At 48.1% G+C, this 19,245-nt stretch overlaps 7 protein-coding genes across 7 annotated transcripts; 2 read left to right on the top strand and 5 right to left on the bottom strand.

The window, feature by feature from the left end:
• Positions 1 to 2,632: 2,632 nt before the first annotated feature.
• UREG_02958 (uncharacterized protein) lies at positions 2,633 to 3,577 on the bottom strand (the record flags this gene model as incomplete). Its single annotated transcript, XM_002543396.1, has 2 exons — positions 2,633 to 3,061; positions 3,161 to 3,577. The coding sequence occupies 2 exons, from the start codon at positions 3,575 to 3,577 to the stop codon at positions 2,633 to 2,635; spliced, it is 846 nt and encodes a 281-aa protein (XP_002543442.1).
• Positions 3,578 to 6,234: 2,657 nt separating this feature from the next.
• Positions 6,235 to 7,124, bottom strand: UREG_02957 (uncharacterized protein; the record flags this gene model as incomplete). The annotated part of the gene is made up of 3 exons (XM_002543395.1): positions 6,235 to 6,590; positions 6,642 to 7,027; positions 7,087 to 7,124. 3 exons carry the CDS (start codon positions 7,122 to 7,124, stop codon positions 6,235 to 6,237), a joined length of 780 nt encoding a protein of 259 aa, XP_002543441.1.
• Positions 7,125 to 8,173: 1,049 nt separating this feature from the next.
• UREG_02956 (uncharacterized protein) lies at positions 8,174 to 8,992 on the bottom strand (the record flags this gene model as incomplete). Its single annotated transcript, XM_002543394.1, has 1 exon — positions 8,174 to 8,992. The coding sequence occupies one exon, from the start codon at positions 8,990 to 8,992 to the stop codon at positions 8,174 to 8,176; it is 819 nt and encodes a 272-aa protein (XP_002543440.1).
• A 620-nt stretch (positions 8,993 to 9,612) lies between these two features.
• Positions 9,613 to 11,172, bottom strand: UREG_02955 (uncharacterized protein; the record flags this gene model as incomplete). The annotated part of the gene is made up of 3 exons (XM_002543393.1): positions 9,613 to 9,673; positions 9,720 to 11,067; positions 11,124 to 11,172. The coding sequence occupies 3 exons, from the start codon at positions 11,170 to 11,172 to the stop codon at positions 9,613 to 9,615; spliced, it is 1,458 nt and encodes a 485-aa protein (XP_002543439.1).
• A 682-nt stretch (positions 11,173 to 11,854) lies between these two features.
• Positions 11,855 to 12,658, top strand: UREG_02954 (uncharacterized protein; the record flags this gene model as incomplete). The annotated part of the gene is made up of 2 exons (XM_002543392.1): positions 11,855 to 11,903; positions 11,964 to 12,658. 2 exons carry the CDS (start codon positions 11,855 to 11,857, stop codon positions 12,656 to 12,658), a joined length of 744 nt encoding a protein of 247 aa, XP_002543438.1.
• Positions 12,659 to 13,508: 850 nt separating this feature from the next.
• On the bottom strand, positions 13,509 to 15,243 carry UREG_02953 (phosphatidylinositol N-acetylglucosaminyltransferase GPI3 subunit; the record flags this gene model as incomplete). Its single annotated transcript, XM_002543391.1, has 5 exons — positions 13,509 to 14,541; positions 14,592 to 14,980; positions 15,042 to 15,076; positions 15,134 to 15,165; positions 15,227 to 15,243. 5 exons carry the CDS (start codon positions 15,241 to 15,243, stop codon positions 13,509 to 13,511), a joined length of 1,506 nt encoding a protein of 501 aa, XP_002543437.1.
• A 312-nt stretch (positions 15,244 to 15,555) lies between these two features.
• Positions 15,556 to 17,994, top strand: UREG_02952 (uncharacterized protein; the record flags this gene model as incomplete). The annotated part of the gene is made up of 2 exons (XM_002543390.1): positions 15,556 to 16,833; positions 16,903 to 17,994. The coding sequence occupies 2 exons, from the start codon at positions 15,556 to 15,558 to the stop codon at positions 17,992 to 17,994; spliced, it is 2,370 nt and encodes a 789-aa protein (XP_002543436.1).
• Between the last annotated feature and the right edge of the window lie 1,251 nt (positions 17,995 to 19,245).

The following is a 19,245-nucleotide window of genomic DNA, read 5'->3' as shown; positions in this document are numbered from 1 at the left end:
TTCGAGATGGTGCTAACCCCAATTTGATTTATCAGACCATCCAGCCAATGGACACCACAACACTTCAAAATTCAATATCAATTCAACAAAAATAGATAAAAATAATTGGAAAGAAGTTTTAGAATTTTTAAAATCAGCTCTATCTACTGTTAAAAGAAATTATGCAAATATCTCAATTTTTGGGTAGGTCCAACACCATGTTTTTACTATATAGAAACTCTAACTACTAAGACAAGTTAATATTTTTCTTTCATTCCTCTTATTCATGCAGATATTTCTTCATTTATTCTTTCATCATCATGCTTTGATGTGTGAGTAAACAGCTTTTCTTAATGATTTTATAATAACTTATTTTATTACTGTTTCAATGTGATTTACAATAACTCTCTTTATTATTATCCCAATGTCTGTTTTTTATTTCTTAATAACAGTGTATTAGTTCTGACAGCAACTGACTTCTTAATGTAATTTATGATAATTCACTTCATTACCATTTCAATATCTGTTTTTCATCTCTTAACAGTGGTTTATTAGCTCTGACAGCAATCAACTTCTCAATGTAATTTACAATAATTCACTTTATTATCATCTCAATATCTGTTTTTCATCTCTTGACAGCAGTGTATTAGCTCTGACAGCAACTGACTTTCAATATTCAATATTCTAATAATTGACATTTAATTATTCAATATTCAACATTCTGATATTCAGCTTGATTATAATCTGTAAAGATATTCTTTCAATAATTTGCTCTAATCTCTTTTATCTTGCTTCAATTTTCTTTATCCAATGAAGAACTCCTCTCACAGAAAGATTGGGAGAAGCAATTCTAATATAAGTAATAAATGTTAGAGTTTGTTTCACTAACTAATCTATACTCTATTTGACAAGAAGAATTACTTAAGAAAAGAAAGAAAAAGAGAAAGAGAATGATGTCAAAGTGTGTGTGCTCTTATGAAAGTAAGAATAGACTAGTGAATCTTGATTGAAAATCTAATTAATTAAATACATCAGCTGTTAGTAAGCACTGTTGAGAGCTGTCAAGTATGATTGAAAGATTGCTGAGTTGTCAAGCTTAATGATTCATTAAGAGTTTTCTATCAGACATCAGTCTGTCACATATTATACATAACATATGATTCTGACAACTCTCTCAAGTCTTTCTTCTTCTATTAAAGACAAGTTTACTCAATCTATCTGACAGACTCTCAATCTGAGATCTTTAAGAATAAAGTCTGATCTAGTAGAAGAGAATGTGATTTCAGCACTATCTATCATATAGTATTGTATATTTCTTTTCTAGTCTAGTCTCTATCAGACATAGACTCTTGTCTACAAAGTCTGATGATCTTCAATATCTACTGACATTGAGCTCACTGTTGTACATATATATGAATAGTCTAATTCTTTCTTTAATATAGAGAAATCAATGCACCTTTCATTCTCATATCACACACTGTTAAAAAGAATTATGCAAATATCTCAGTTTTTGGGTGGGCCCAACACAATGTTTTTACTATATTGAGTAAAGTAAAAGAATGTTTAGTATTATAATATAATCTTAAATTAAACACAATAATAGAAGAAGAAAAATCTAATAAATTACTATATTAGATAGATTTAATTGAAAATACTAAATATAATGAAGAAAAGAAAAGTCTGAAGTAATTGTAATATATATTTTTTTATTCTGAGCTCTTGTTCTAACTTTATCAACAGCAGTAATCTGAAGAGTTTGATGATCATATAACTTCAAGTCTGATGCTTCTTTACCACTTCACATCAGATTCTAACACATTATGATTAAGCATTACTATTTCAAAGATATAAGCAGGAGATTATCTTGCTCACTTGAAAGAGAGTAAGTGATTTATTTACTATTTTTTTTACTAGAATTTATTCTACAAGCTATAAATTATTATATACATTTGATTATACATTTGATTATACATCATGACTATTTAATTCAATAGCAATAATCTCTATCTAGCTTCTAGCTAGCTGCTAGTTATTAGTGCTCTCATAGTTCTTTTCAGTTATTAAGAAGATGTTGAGTCTCTGACTACAGTCAAGCTAGTTGTTTCTAAGATATAGAAATACAAAAATTTGAGTGAGGTGTTCAAAACCTTTAAACTAGTACTGTATATGACTAGCATGATGAGGTTCCACCACCATACATGATTAAGAGCATTCTATTCTCATCTCCCTGATTCTCTATAATATTATTTTCTTGTTGGGTTTGTTGTTGATGAGCATATACAATTGATCATTATTCCATCACACTACTCCCACACTTACCAAGACATGTATATTATGGGAGAGTGCCTTCCCACAATTTGCTGACTTCAGTGGTTATAGGGTTTAAACTTGCTGAATGTACTTCTGTAAGAATTACATTATGGCTACTCAGTCAAGGGTAATGATACTGGAGGTCAAAACACTCTATAGTATCAGTGGTGGGTATCAACTTTAACAAGAGTCAAAGTCTGAAATAGGTAGTCATCAAAGCAAGTCTATCGGAAAGGTAATCAAAATGAGAAAGCTAAGGCAACATACTTGACGCCAGGTCCATAAAGAAGAAAGGGAACAGGGTATCACTTAACGGGAAACGGGATATGAACTTGATACAATTCTAGAACGTGCTCCAGCTCCAATCTCTTGGGACACTTGTCGCAATAGTGCTTTCCTGATGCTCCGATGGCGGAGGCAGAAAGCTCGCGTCAATGACACTAGCATGATCAGAGTCCGTTTCCTTGGATACCACCGACGATGCACCATCACTTTTATTCCGCTCGATCTGTGACGCTAGGTCCCGTTGGATCTGGTTAAGCTGATCAATTCGAGTTTGGTCCCAGCGGGTGTAAGCGCTCCAACAAAGGTCACATGCCCGAGATGCAATGCCATCGGGGTGGAAACGCGCGTTTTGGTCGAGCGGGATGGTATGGGGAGTGTGGGATGCACAAAACACATGGCCACAGTGACGGCAGTGATGGCGGCGATTGAACAGGCCGAAGAACGATTTGCAAACGGGGGAATCACAAGATGGGGAAGAAGAATCGGCCTATGGAGACATATCCAGGTTAGAGATTCGGCACAAGATAAAAGGAGAATGAGAACGATATTTGAGACAAAAGGACTCGCGCGGAATGGCAAGTCTAACCTTCCAATGCTCTCTTGTCGGCGAGCCTGTCACGATCCCCAAATTCTGTTCTTTCAGCCATTCGTCCTCGGCCAATTTGCTGACCTCGCTTCGAAAACTCTCGACGGTTGATTGGCGTGAAAGCTGAGGTGGCCCTCGAGTATGAGTGTCATCGGAAACGTCGTGGACGCTTCGTGGAGGGGTTAAAGGAGTGGACCGAGAGGGGCGTTCGGTTGGTCGCAACACTGCGGGCACGTAGAGAGGGGATTTCAACGGCCGCAGCTGTTTGGACTGGCACGAGACATGGTGCAGTTGCGAATGGTGGAGGCGAGGGGATGTGGGAGAATTGTTGGCGGGAGTGACAGACGCAGAATTAAGCGGTGATGGATTGCCAGGCAGGGAAGTCTGGCCTGCAGTGTTGGTCTTGGAGCTCTGCATGCTGACTCGTGAGGGATTTCCAACAACGCGAGAGTGTAGTTAACGAGGGGACAAGGGGATTTCGGCTGTGGTGAGGAGAGGTGTTGATCGAAACCGCGATGGAGATGTCGAGGGCAATGAACCTGAGTGGTGAGCGGTGACCAAGCGAGTACAGAACAGAACAAAACAGAAACAGGCGGGAAGGCGGAAAGTAACTAAAATGGGTTGCGGAGGGTCTTGGCACGGGGGATCCATGTAACGGTGCGGTACCAGAATCCCGCGAATTGATTGGCTGGCCGCGGCGAGTGGCGGAGCCTTGGTTCAGCCCGTCTACAGCCTACGATTGGACGGAACGGGGCGGTGAGCACGGGACCTCCACTCGGATCGCGGGTTTTGGGGAAGCTTTGAGATCGCAAGGCTCAATCTTCACCGCAGCTGATAAGTTATTCGCTATCTAGAAATCTCCTGCGTGCATTCCGTGCCCGTTGCCGGGTGAATGCATCCAGTTTGACTGCAACCAGGACAATCTCCACTCCCCCCATGACTACATCATTGTTGGCTTGAACCATCATCCTCCAATGTCCCTTGCGGACAATCCACTCGTTGCTTCGATCCACACTATCAGCCCGTTTGCGCTTTCGAGGCGGACCGGCCGGTAATCCACCAGACATGTTGTGTATTGTCCGCTCTAGCCTCGTGTGAGAGTTAGGTAGTCCACCCCCAAACTGATCCGCCTCCTCTCTGGAGTGTAAGTTAGATGGCTTAGCATCCTCGGTGGAGCTGATCTCTGATCCTGGGAAGGTTCGTGCCGCGCTTTGCCGCCTGTTATTCAACGCCCATAGGTCTTCTCCAGGAGAAGGGCGTGAAGCTATATCGCCGCCAGAATAGCACCCCTGGGGCTCAAAGGGCTGACCATCAAGAACAATGTCCGCCTCAGGGTCAAGTCTCATTCTAACGCCGTCTAGGCTCAAACTGCTGCTCCCAGGAGTAGTTGACCGGCTATCGGTCCCGCCGCTCCTTGCCAGAAACCCACGCGACGCGCCCCCCGAGATATCTGTCTTTTTAGAGATGACTTGTAAAAGGCTTGAAATTCTCGCTTTTGTAATGCCAAAAAAATCAGCACGTTCTGAGTCCAAGTGAACTTTCGTGCTCTCTCCGCCAATCTCAATTATCAACTCATAATGTTCGTCGTCGACGAACGGTCGGGCGTACTGTACCCAGCCACTAGGCGGTGCCGTGGATTCCGGGTAAGTAGCATCCATGGCAACTCGAACCCCGGATGGGCGGATATCCTCTAGGCGAATCACAATCTCGGGTCGCTGTCGCTCCAGGTTGTAGCTGATATGGTGCGCGATTAGCTTTTGTTCCAATCCCCGCAGATGGAAATAACGACAGTCACGCAAAAGCTCTGCTCGATGCTCTTCATTTCGGACATGGATGGGATATCCACGAAGCAGATGAAGCAACTCCGCAAATACCTCGCCCGATCGATTGCTTACAATTGGAGGCGTTATCGAAGGAGGACGAAGCAAACCCTGACGCTCTAATCCAGGGAAAACTTCCCCCGGGGATGCAAAGAACACAGCAAAGCCTAAAGTAAAGAAATTGGGCGAGTCGCCAGGGCTGGAGAATATGTCACGGGGGATCTCGAAGTGCCGGTCCCCGATCTGAATGAAAATTTCACACTCAAAAAGTTGGGAGATTAAACGTGGCACTACTGAGAAGTTAGCGACCCAGACTATGTAGACGTGACTGTGGGTTGGTCTAACAGCTATAAAACTGAGCATCGGCAAAAAGTTTAACAAAATGCGAATTATCCCGTGGGCGAATGTAATAGCCTGCCGAGTTGCCAATATCAGCCGCATTGAATTCAGAATATTCGTGACGGCGCTCACTCTGGGCATGGACGGTTCATACCTTGCAGATGTTTCAAGATATCTCGAAAGGTGTCTGGATCACGGTCTATATACAATGTTTTTATGGTGGAATTCGCGCTATTCTGCCGCATTTGCTCCTCGAAAAATTGAGAAAAGTAAGAGGGTGCTCTAAGATTGTCAATATGGTTAAGAAAAAAAGGGAAGGGGAAGAACGTTGCATTCCGGGGCGATTGAATTGATCAATCACTGGCGAAGCCTAACTAACCATCCGAAGCGATAGATGCGCCAGATAGCCTGAACAACTCGGAGCCAATTTGAATTGGAAACACCTTTTCAGGTGGAAGGGTTGATGGAGGACCCTGGGTTTGTGTAGGATAGCCCGGCAAAGCAGAGGAAGACATGACTATGGCAGCAGCACCTGGCTGCTTAACCTCCCTGTAGCCTTATTAAACGAGGAGAATCTGCCCTGGATGTGTGAAGCAAAGGTAATCCAATACCACTTGCTGGATGGCATACAATGCAGGACCGTGAACCTCCTTGATAGGATGTTAATCATTCTGGAGCATGGTAGTGTCGCTTGAATATGTTCTGGTTTGATAGAACGCGGTTGGAAGAAGCGCCGATGCGCTTAGTCAGCGTTGACTCGAGATTATTATATTTGATAGAATACGAAGATAACACGGATTTCGATAGGAATGAAGATTTGCCTTGTTGCCTAGCCATTAAACTAACTACTCTGTTCATATTCAACTAATAACTTCATTGCCAATCTGGGTTATTGTAAATGAGACATCCCCCCAGTTACAGCCTGGGCAACGGAGAAGCACTCCAACCCGTTGATTCGACCTTGGCGGTAGCTTGTTTAAACGCATCTCTTGCCCTCAAGCCATTCAAATACGCTGTCAATTTTGGGTAGGTCTTTGGATTGAGGACACCACTTGCCTCCTCTACCTCCAGCGCATAAACGATGAGGATATCTGCGCCTGACAGCTGCTCGCCACAGATATAGCGCCCTCCCCCAGGCGACGACGCGATTTGTCCTTCGAGGAAGTCCATATGAGTTCTCAAATTAGGGCCGAGGTAGGCCTCGTGGACCTTGGCGGAGATCATCCGTGTCACGGGTTTGATGAAAAACGGCACTGGTGCGTTGCGGATATCTGCGTTTTATCAGGCTGAGTTCGGGGGCACTGGGGGGGGAAGATACCTACTCGTAAGAACAGCCTCAAGCTGAAGGAATGGCATCAAACTACCTTCAACATAATGCATAAAGTACTGTTGTCTCATCCAAGACTCTGATTCCCCGCCGACCGAATGCTCACTGCCGGAGGGGAACCTTTCGTAGCGTGTAATGGTGTCTTTGGTCCCAAAGCAATCGATCAGATAATCCACTATAACACCAGATTCCGCCAGAACGACAGGGTTTGAGGCGCCTGCAGTCTCGACCGTGACCACTGGGGATTTCCCCAAAGGATGGATCTCCTTTAGCTTTGCATCTGCCTGCATATCCTTCATTCGTTTGAACATCTTGAGCTCGTAGGGAAGTTTCAACTCCTCCAACAGCCAGATGATCCGCTGAGCGCGGGAATTCTCGAGCCTACGATCCAGGAATTAGACAAGACCAGAGTGTTTGAACAAGAATAGAGCCATGCGCACCAGTAGAGTGTTATTTTTGGGTTGTGATTGGAAGCCATGATGGACAGGAGCTCTGAAGTGTCTTGACAAGCAGGTAAAGATGCAACAGGTTCCTCCAGTTTATGCTCTGCTGAAACAGCCTGTTGGCATGTTGATTATTAACTAGTTAACTAGTTAGTTCTCAACCTCGGCCCTGGTGATGGTGAGAACAATCCACCCATTTGTTGTCAATTCAGTGACTCCCACCTCGCCAGCTCTGCAATAGCTACTCCATAGTCAGTTGCCATGAGAAGCCCAAGTCTCATGCCCCAGGGTTCTTGGATGCTGCTGCTATCATCTCAATATGCCATCATTGACAGGGTTGCATGCAGTCCATCACATGTCACAACCTTGCAGCTCGTAGGTAGCCTCAATGATCTCCCCAGTACGGAGTAACAAAATAACAAAAACAAGCTCAAGTACAGGCTCCAGATTTCTTCCTATCGATCCTCTAGCTACCTCTTTTTGCAGGGCTCCATCCAGATACTAGCCTGCATAAATACCATAGTTAGGACAATATTCTCTAATACGCTCATTTACAGAGTATGCGGCTCGGTCCTTGCCCACCCCCAACAAGTTACCAATTCTCTGTTCAGATACAAGTATTTTCGGTGGACCCCCGGCATGGGCCTTATTCTGCTCTCTGCCCGCTCCGGCTGCCGGGATCACTGGTTATAACTATGGCCTACGGGATCAATTCGAGCGGTATTCTATGCTGGCAAAACAAGGTGGGCCACCGAACTACCTTGCCATTGTTTCCCGTGGCAAGTAACTAAAGTGAAACGGTGAAGCGGTACGCGTTCAAGAGGGTAGATGGAGTGCTGGGCTCAATGTACCGTACGGCAGGCCTCGATATGCCTTTCCCGACAATGAGTACTGCCAAATGATAGACCAGTTTCCTTCCAGTCATGCAGTTCACTTTCCTGCATTCGCATTTTTGTGCCAATGGATCCGTTCCGGCCTCCAAAAGTGAGGATCTGCCTATGAGGTTGGGTAGTCAATCAATTTGTCCGTTTCGTAACCCTACAAACCATTCCCGAGAAAAATAGGACTCCACCATCGCACTATGTCAATACGGTCTCCCTCGACTTCTTGTATGCCCTCGACCATAGCCCCTACCACCACCTTCTGGAAGGCGTTCTCCTCGTCTCCATTCACCACTGGGAAAACCTGCTGGTCCACCACCCCGTCCCATCCCAGCCCCCTGGTGTCTCGATCTCCCAAACCCGTTTTCCCTCGCAGGTGGAAATGCACGCATACTCCCCCCAATGGCTGAGCTCCCGGTCAATAGCGCCCTTGATGAAATTGGCGGCGCGACAGATCCATCCGGGAGCGGAGGTAAGATAGCGCATTCAACGTAGTCGCCGATGATGAAGCGCACATCTTGAAGTGTCCGATCCGCATCTTCGCCCTGCAGCTTGATATTGGTTTCCATTGCCGCCGACGAGGGGCCATCCTCTTTTACTGCCATGTCCACCTTCGGGCCTATAATCACACTTCCAATATCTTTACTAAGAAATCTTCCCCTCACATCGTCGGCACCCGGCGCGCCGGGCCCACCAAAACCACCCATCTGGCCCTTCGTGTCGGGATAAACGAGTCGAAAGGTAAGCCGCGTTCCAACGGCAGGATCTGGCAGCAGCGTCGGGAGGCATGATGTGAGGAGATGCGCCAGTTCGCGCAAGGAGCAAGAGTACCAAGTGTAGATCTGGAGGTGCGGAGGAAGTGGGTTCGCGGGTGCAGGCGCGCCGCTATTGCCAAACGATGAAGGGACGGGGTAATCGGAGAGATGATGGAAGGAATTTTGGCGGTAGAATAGTTTCAAATGGAAGGGCGTGGTGGTTTGACGATCAACCGTGGGCGCGTTGGGCTCCGCGCTGGACGCCATGACGCCCTTGGGAAGGACTGAGCAACTATCGAGTCAAATGCCGTGCGTGTAGCTAACAAGGAGACAACAAGGATCGTCATCAAAATCTGTCCATCTTCAAAGGCGGCTTGTTGGGGCTATCAGGAAGCAGCTTTGGACTGTTATGATGGGGAAGGGAGCAGTACCAAATTTTGGAGGCGTCGAGGCGCCGCTCTGAGCTAACTAGCGACTAGTAACGCCAGAGAACAAGGACCAACCCGTCCAAACAGCTGTTGTCAGTCTTGATATGATCAAGACCTCGTGGTATGGAGGGTATCTTCAGCTTGAAATCAATTAACTATTATATGTAACTACTCCGTAAGAGCAGAGTAACCACAAGTTCTATACTACGGTTGGATTTGGACTATTCAGAGTCCGTACAAGTGGACAAGTCCCTCTAATATCACAGTGGTTGCATGGGTACAGGCAATATTTTGCTTCAGAGAACCACACCTATTTCAACCATGGAAACAAAATGTTCCACCAGCTTCTACCTCCTAGCCTCGTAAAACTAGGAAACCTGGGTGACTGGGCAGCAAGGGTGTTCTCGTAGTCGCCCTCCCGCCTATTGTTCTTGTGATCATTATGGCCATCAAGCCCGTTCATGATGTTGTCAGGCCGAGATTTGTGTCTTGGGTCCCTATTTTGGGAAGATATCGGAGCCTGTTTGCGGTAAATAGCACGAGATACGAGCTTTCCAGCCACATACACGCATGCCCCGTACGCGAAACGAATCAGGGAATCACCAGTTAGACTCCCAATAATGAAGATATCCTTGGCAATTTCCAGGTCCGTCAGAGCGGCTCCACGCAGGGTTGACGCAGATATCAAACCCGTATCAATGGCTTCTTGCCCTGTATGGCCGACAATTTCCCGTCTGATGGCGTTGGAGAGGTATTCCAATGAACCTTGTCGGCCTACTGCGTAGGCCAACCCGGATATTTCACGCCGAACAACTGTACCGTCTTCTAGCTGCAATGTGGCAAACGCCCCCTCATCGTTGACTTCCGCGTCGACGACACACGCGTTGGGTAGGCCTTCGTATATAGCGGACCACTCCCGGCTTTTTAAAAATGGAGTCAACGTAGCGGGGCGAAACCACGGTCGCGGACGATGATCAGTGGATCGCTCTGCAACGGCAGAGGCACTTCTCTTCATGAGTCGATATATGCCAGCATACTCCGGATATGCTTGTTGGTGGCAGCCTTTTAGCGGCGAAGGCCGACTATTATCCCATTTGAAAACATGAATAATCTTTTCGTCGCTAGGGGCCGAAATGATAATATCCGCAGCGGAGAAACCCGATCCAATCACCAAAAGGGGGGCCCCGACAGCAGTTGGCTTAGGTTTCGCAATCGATGTTTTCAGCAAGGGGCGGAGGAGTGGCCCAGCAGGTTTGGGTTGTGTGAATATGCCTGATGCCAGGACGAGATATCTGCATTTGAGGTTGTGTGATGCGATATAAAACCCGCCAGGTACGCGGGTTACATTCCCAACAGTCTCCGCTGATTTTATGCTGTCGGATATCCCGACTGCCGCCGGGTACGCAGCAAAATAGTCAGCGATCTCTCTTCTTGATGGTCTCGTGAACGCGGGAAGTGCAGACCCGAAATGTTCACGATGATATTCCCCGAAGCTGTATCCTGGTAAAGACAGCATCCCGGCGTAGCTGAGCGACTGGATATCCCAGTTTGTCCACTTGGGACATTCGGTCCACTGGCCCCCCGGGTACGGGGCGTCACCGAGGACCAGATGAGAGACGGCCGTTTCGGGCATATGACGCCAGCGAATGCAGGTATTCATTTCCGCATCTTCCGTGTCTGCATTGGGACGTACGAGGGAGTCCAGAAGGGAATTGACTGGGAGGGCTTGAGTCGAATACGGAAAGCGGGAGGCCTCGAAGTGATCGGTGAGCAAGTCAATGTCCAGGTCCAGGAGTTGTGGCGCATCCTTCAGCTTCTCATGAAGGATTGGGTCCGGATGAGGTGTGTGGGGGTTATAAAACGGAATGTTGCCATGGAGGATGTACGACAGCAGAAGCGCTGAAGGCCCGTTACCTGGCAGCCGCACAGAACGAGTCAGCCGTGACCGGATTCAAAGTGCGTCAACTCACCAACAATGACCACGTCCACGGACGGCGTGTCAGGTGTGGTCGCAGCCATTGATTCCTGTTCCCGGCTTGGCTCACATATTCTAGAGAAAAGAGCCTGGGGTGGGAAGAAGGGGAATGCAATCTCTTGGGCAAGACAAAATCTCAAGAGGAACCGGATTGCTGGCAGCAGGGCGAGCAGCCGCCATACCATCAGGGAGGGAAAATCGGAGGAACAGTGGACGAAAAGATGGACGACGGGCGAGGTCTGGGGCATGTGGGGTTCGCCGCCATCCTCTTTTCGAAGTGGGAGGGCCGACAGCTCAGGGACGGGACGGCCAGCGCAGGACAGTGAGAGGGAGGGATGCTGCCTGTATCTAGTTATCGCTATGGGGTTTCAGCTGCGCACATCTCCCGACGCCTCTGGTTCTCTTGCTGCCACTCGGTCAACCAGCGACGGCGACGTGATAACCAGCTTTGGGCTGCTGACAAATTGACTTGTTCGTAAGTAACAACGGATTAGTTATGCTGACTAAGCGTGTTCGCTGTGTGTTTCTGCTGCCGCCGTCCAGCTGCTTTCCTCCAAGCGACAGCATGAAAGCCGCAGGCCAACCGAAGATTCACTGCCACGGCTGGCCCCTAAGCTGCACCAATTAACCATTAGCGTGACCGGTGCTGCCTTTCGACTGTCCTGCGCCGTGCGGATATGCGGTTGCAAGCACCGTTGCCATGACCCCTTCGCCAGACCAACAAGAATGTACCATCTTGCAAAATCTCTCTATTTCTATGCGACGAGTAAAGAAGGTATCTGCTTCCTGCCGACTGGGGCCCCTCTCCCTTCAGCAATGATCTAACGGAAGCTAGAATACTCCGTTCTCCTCCTCGGGCTGGACAACGCGGGAAAGACCACTCTGCTCAACCAAATAAAGGCCATTTACCTCCCGACAGCCACCTCCGACGATGAGACGCGCAAATCAGACGTGGGGCGAACGGTGCCAACCGTTGGCCAAAATGTGGCCACGATCCCCTTGCCGGACATGTACCTGAAAATCTGGGACGTTGGCGGCCAGATTTCCATGCGCGGCCTCTGGCAAAGCTACTATTCCAGCTGCCATGCCATCATTTTTGTTGTTGATAGCGCAGACGTGGGGGATGACGCCGATGTTTCACGGCTAGGATCATCAAACTACACGCCGTCGCTGGAACATTCCACCCAAGCGTCCGACGGCCCGCTGAAACCCATTGATCCCTCGAGCGATTTTGGTCGACTAGATGAGTGTCGACAGGTCCTCGAGTCAGTCCTTCAGCACTCCGACGCCGCGGGTGTCCCCGTCTTGATTTTGGCAAACAAGCAGGATCGAGAGGATTGTGTCGAAGTTGTCCGGATCAAAGAAGGTTTCGTGCGCAAGGTGTTCGAGGGCGAAGAAGGTGGCGGTGTGCGAGATAGCAGAGTCCTGCCTGTTAGCGCACTGATTGGGGCCGGCGTACGGGAAGCAGTGGAATGGGTCCGGAGCCGCGTCAAATGGAACAAGGACTCACGGCCTCCTATCATGCGATAGCATCTCTAGTCCTTGCTCCCGGTTAATGTCGGTCCTGCCTGCGAGACGGTTTAATTCTATTTTGATATCCTTTATGCTACAGGATCTTGGTCTAATTGAAAATCTTTCAACAGCCCGTACTTCCCTTGCCTCTACTTCTTTCGTATTGCCTTCTAAGACCAAATGCAGATGGAGCAATTCCCTGTGGTCCTAATTTTCAGAAAGACCTTGTCCGCTGATCTTAAATGCCGCTTTAAAATCATCACTAATTAGTCGCAAATTCCGTCAAGTTAATTGGGGGTGATTAGTCGCTATTTTTGCGTAGAAAAGAGCATTATGATCATCGCAGTGCTTGTCCATGTTTGGAGTAACAAAAATGGCAAACAATGTCCATGCACTTGTGGAACGTCCTGGGCCACAGTGGCCCAGAAAGTAGACATCATTCGGATGTTGTAGCTGGTGTAGTTAGAGCAGCGTCCAGCTTGGGATGACGGCGGCAGTGCTGGTACTGCGCAAATATTCTTTCGAGTTTCGAATGGGCCAACACCACTTTCGCTCCGTTTAGTCCCCGGCACCATGCTAAGACTTGTGAGGGTAGGAAAGCCTCTGTTTCCACTTGGCTGGTTCAAGTTTCAAATGTATTGCTGTGGCCCTGTGCTCGTCGGATCCAAGCTCTCTAGGACTTCCCAAGCATTTGAGTCCATAAACTTGCCGCTTCTGCCCCCCTCCACTCCATATGCACAGGGTCTTCTCTCCCAAGGGACTATCGCATATGGCAGACAGCGGGGTTCCAGTGGTATTGCTACAAAGCGCAGAACGTTGGGGCAATCCATGGATATATAAACCACAACGCCAAAGCATTGCAAAAGTCCTAAGATTTCCCTCGATCACGATGGATTTGTAGTCGGAGACTTGTCCCGCTAGACAGGAGTCGCTCATCCCGGTGCTGTCGGTCATTCTCGTATGTCGGCTTCTTTGGCCAATCTCGAGCAATGTCAATGTTGTTCCGCGGCCTCCAAAACTCAAGAAACACGTAAAGCAAGAAATCTATAACAACACAAAGACAAAACAGTTTCCCGGCCCAGATCCCACAGCCGTAGTACCTCTTCAGGCGATCGATAAGCGCAAAACTATGTTCTCTGCCCCGAGCTCCAGTCCAACTTTCCCCGGGAAGGTAGCCGTAAAACTCTTCTTCGCTGATTGCACCACATATTCCGTTGTAGACACGTTCGGTACGCCGAGCCACGTCCGTCCACGAATACATCGTCCGGACCTGGTCGTGGAACCGATCGGTGCGAACCCTATTCGAGCGCAAGGCCGCTATCGCCTTCCCGGTTGCTTGAACAAGGTCATCCTCCTCGGGTTTAGCAAAAGTGGTCATGTGTTGTGGCAGGACCTCTGGGATTCCTCCAACTCGTGTGCAAACCACGTATAGGCCGCAACTAGCGGCTTCAACAATTACGGTTCCAAACGCTTCCGTCAAGCTTGGATGAAGATATATGTGGCCCCGGACCATGACATCTCGGACCTCCTCATGACGAATCGGACCTAGCAATTCCACCTTATCCTGGAGCACATTGCGTTCCAGCATCTGCTCAAGGTCAATGGCCTTTGGGCCGCTTCCTGCGATGATAAATCGAACATTGGGGTGGGCGGCAAGGATTCTAGGGATCGCCGCGATCAAAAGGTCAGTCCCTTTGTTGTAAAAAAGCCGCGAGACGACGACGATTGTTATTGTGTCATCGGGGCCTAGGAGTCGCGGCGCGGACTTGAGAGGCTGATTCGCTTTGTTGTCCCAGCGTTCGAGGTAATGAAGTGGGCGGAAGTTTTCAGGGACCAACGCATTCGGGACAACCGATACCATCAATGGATCCAACGAGGCTCTGAGTACTGTGTTCTCCTTGCTAAAGACCCGGTTAGTACCCTAGACTGAACAAAGTTCTTCCTGGCTCACCAAGTATGGCTAACGCATATTACATGGTCTACATCGCTCAAAGTGAACTTCAAAAGTTTATTCGTAAGAATCGACCCTGCGTCCGCAAATCCGAAGAGTGAATGGTCCGTGAAAACAGTCCGCAGCCCCATCGTCCTAGCATGTAAGATTGCCTCGTGGCAGAAGCTGCTCAGACTCTGGTGGGCATGAACTATCTCTATCCGCTCGCGGATGACGATATTGCGAAACATGGGAGAGAAGGAAAACACGGTGGGCATGGTGGATTCGCGGTATATTACGAAAAATGGAACATGGTAGACCTTCAGCCCGTTGGTCAAATAGCGCACCCCGGTCCGACCTTTGTAAGCGTGGGTGACGATGATGACTTTATGACCTCGATCAATCAATTTCTGACGACTTGGTAAGCTGGGAGCTCCGAACGCTGCGTCACTGGCTCGGCTTCCGGCTCACCGTCGAGAGTTGATATATATGACTTTCCACCCCCCCTACACCAAGGTGTTAGCAGAAGCGCGCTGAGCGACCAAGCGAGGTTTGTATCATACCCGGCTGGGGGAAGAAAAAGTCACTTATCATGCTAGAGGCCTGTCAGCCGCCTTGTGCGAACCAAGGCATCTTCAAAGATGTATTTCACTCACGCAATATTGTACGGCATTTTGGCCGCTGGTCCTCGCTAGTCGAGCGCATAACCTGAACATAGGCAGAGACAGGGATTATGTGCCGGTTCAATGTAGATTCATGGCAGGCCAGGTTGACGGGAGAGCAACGGAGCAAGAGGAAGGAATTGAGTGAGGTGACGAGTAGTTAACCTGGTGAGTTGACTAGTTACGGAGTACGGCGCAGGAAGATCAAAGCGGTGAGCTTTCTGCCAGCCCAGAGATTTCAACCGCAAGATCAAACAGAACCGTCGATATCGACCTTGCAACCTCAGTCCCTGCCGATCCGGCCGGCCACGCCTTTTGCAAACATGTCGGCTCCCTTTTACTCCCGCTACATACCTCCCAGCTCGCTCTCTTCTACGCCAGTCACGTCCCCGAAGCGGAAAAAAGCAGCTCAGGATGCACCAGCGTGGCCCGCAGCCGAGACGACACACGCACGGACTAAGGCGACCAAGGACGACTCCATTGCAAGTCGTCCAACCAGTTCGACCAGCCGTTCGGATCAGAATCCCGTTCCTGAAAAGAAGACGAGTAAGAGTACCGGCAAGATTCGCGGCATACAAAGTCCAAACTCGCCGCCAGCGGGACCCAGGCTCAATGAACTTCCTGAGAACTCGAAGCAAGATTCGGTCGGCCAGGATGACAAAACAAACCAGGGAGTATGCAAATCTCGTCCGGCAGATGAAAGCTCTTCGCCTTTGATAAGTTCTGGAAGCCGCCCTTCCCCTCAGCATACGGAGCCGATCTCACAGCACCTCAAGCGGAAGCGCAAGCCTGCCGACGAGCCAGATACCGGAGATTCAGCTCTGCCTACGAAACACGCCAAAATTATATCTAAATACGAAAAATACACCGCGAAAGCCCCAATTGCCGCCGATGCTAGAAGCCCCGATGCCAGCGAAAGGCCGATCGGATCACACGAGGAGACTCCTGTGTACGGTCTCTCGCCTTTACCCCAGCCGGCTCCTGCACCCGAATCGTCTCGATCGCCTTCCTACGCTACACTTCCAGAATGGCTAGCCCATCCGCTTATCGTCTCTTCCGATGCTGGCCGACCCTTTACCGACCTTGGCCTTCACTCCAAGCAAATATCTGCCCTCGCCAGCCAAGGATATTCCCAAGCAATGCCGGTTCAATCGGCGGTTATTCCACTCGCTTTGAACGGAAAACATGATGGAGATATATGTATTTCCGCCGCCACCGGATCAGGGAAAACTCTTTCCTACGTCTTGCCGCTCATTTCAACCATTGAACCTTTTCCGGTCGGCCAATTACGCGCTTTAATAGTCGTCCCAACCCGTGAACTTGTAAAGCAGGTGCGCAAAACCTGTGATCTTTTCGTTCCTGGCACTGGCCTCCGAATTGGGACTGCCGTAGGATCTACTGCTTTAAGATCTGAACAGTCCCTCCTGACGGACCTCGATCAGGCTTACGATCCGCGTTTCCTGGAAAATAACTCCAATATTTTCACAAGTAACAGCGACTGGGCAAATTTTAATCTTCAGGATTACATCTCTGAATCAAAGGAGCTCCACGATGCTCTCCCCAATCATCTCTCTACACCTTTCGCCAATGTTGATATCCTTGTATGTACTCCGGGACGGCTAGTAGATCATATTCGATCCACAAAGGGATTTGTTTTAAAATATCTACAGTGGGTAGTTATTGATGAGGCCGACAGGTTACTAAACGAAAGTTTTCAGGAGTGGGCAAGCACTGTTATCCCGGCCATCGAATCCAAATCCAGTTACACCACAAGCATTCCTCTGAATGCTGAGGGTTCCTCTGTTGGACACCGCTCCCCTCGAAAAATAATATTGAGCGCCACTATGACAAAAGATGTTAGCAAGCTGAATTCGCTACGCTTGCGCAACCCCAAGTTTCTGGAGGTCCACGCTACAAGTAACGAAAAAATATCGTCACAAGGGACAATAGGAAACACGCAGTCAGAATGCTACCAGCTCCCTACAACATTAAACGAGATAATTGTGCCTGTTGGAGACGGCTCAGATAAGCCTCTCGTTCTGCTCGAATTGATGATTTCTTTTCTGAATTGTGCGACCTCAACATCAACTCCGGTTCCGACCAAGCCTGCCAAGTACCACAGATCATCTTCAGAATCCAGCGATTCATTCGACAACGACCTTTCTTGCACATCGCCCATGGGACGAGAGCTCAATTCCCACCACAATGTGACATGCAATTCCAAACCGACAACAATGTGGCCTTCTGCATTAATATTTACCAAGTCATCGGAGAATGCAGGCCGGTTAGGCCGTCTTTTGACGCTCGTTAACCCAGATCTTGCCGACAAAATTGGAGTTTTAGTTAAATCTAACAAATCAAACGCAGCCCGAAAGACCCTAGCCGCATACCAGCAAGGGAAAGTTCGGATCATCATTGCTACCGATCGAGCTTCCAGGGGGCTTGATCTTCCATTCTTAGAACATGTCATTAGTTATGATATTCCTTTAAGTGCAACTAGTTATATTCACCGTGTCGGGCGAACGGCTCGCGCTGGACAGCAAGGGACGGCATGGTCCCTTGTCACCCACAATGAAGGGCGATGGTTCTCAAATGAGATCATCAAGGGCATATCCGATACTGCTCACCGGTCAATCAAAAGAACTGTTATCAAACCCTCGACCGATTCCGCCTTGCAGAACGGATATGCATCCGCACTCAAGAAGCTTGAGGAAGAAGTTCTTGCAAGTGGTCAGAAAGTAGAAGCAGTTCTCAACACATAACCTTCCTGCCAGCTACCTCATACATGTCAAGTGGCAATTTAACTCTTCAGCTGATTGTGAACATAGTCCAAGCTCAGATCTAGAATGAATTCAGAGTATGTCATGTTGAGGATTTGGTATAAAGATTCAACTCATGGACATTCCATAAATAAAAAAACTTATTTCAGGGGGCTTGATGATTTCCAAATTCATGTTTCTAACTACCTCACACTGCAACCTTATGCTAACTCTCCAAGATCATCTCCTTGTCTTGTAGTTAATTATACAGATAGAAGTCTAAACCCAAGCTTTCCTATTTTTATCTGGCATCTCTCACACATTGATGTAACCAGACCCCCAGCCCATAGTTTATCTTGGTATCAGGCAATGATTATAACTACAGTCACAAGAGATCTTATTCCCTGTCTGGTTATTGACCTAGCGATACCCGATAGCAACCTTGGAGACAGGAGTTATAGAAACCAGCCAGCTTCATGAGTATGAAGACACAGCAATTTAGCATCAAATTGATTTAAGTGGCATTCACTTTCAAAAGGACAGAAAAAACAAATATGAGAGTATGTAGATGAAGTAATCATTAATGGGCTTCTTGGGCGTTTAAAAGGCAGGGCATAATACGGAAATGTGCCTTGAAGTTGGCTACTTGGTGTATTCTGTATGCATTAATAAAAAGAACCATACAACACATATTCTGACCATTAAAACCCATTGAGGTATTACTACATCAGAAACATAAAGGCGCTTGAACTGACGAATTGGTTTCAAGGAATATTAGTAGACCACAGAACAAATCATTATATATTACTAAACCTAGAGCAACCTCATAAATAAAGCCAATCCCGCCGCATTCGCTAAAACGGATACCCATGGCAGGGGCCTAACGGCCATAGCAGCCCCTGGGAATTGCTCAGGTGGCATGGAGCTTGGCCCTGGAAGCCCTCCACTGGGTTGGCTCGAGCTTGACATTGGTGGGGATGGCTGCGACGGTTGCATCGAAGGAGCTGGTTGTTCAGACTCCGAAGGCTGCACAGATATAGTACTTTCGGTGGTTGTTGTAGGGGGTGAATCTGTTACGGAAGAGGTACCAGAAGGCGGAGGTGTGTTAGAAGGAGCGGCGGTAATGGAATCAGAGGAAGAGGCAGAGGTAGAGGTAGAGGTAGAGGTAGAGGTAGAGGTAGAGGTAGAGGTAGAGGTAGAGGCAGAGGTAGAAGACGCCCCAGGTCGCCTGAAAAGTTGTTGTTGGAGGGAGTT

This window comes from Uncinocarpus reesii, genomic scaffold (genome assembly GCF_000003515.1).
Source record: "Uncinocarpus reesii 1704 scaffold_1 genomic scaffold, whole genome shotgun sequence".
NCBI lineage: Eukaryota > Fungi > Ascomycota > Eurotiomycetes > Onygenales > Onygenaceae > Uncinocarpus > Uncinocarpus reesii.
This window is presented reverse-complemented; position numbering and strand designations above follow the sequence as displayed.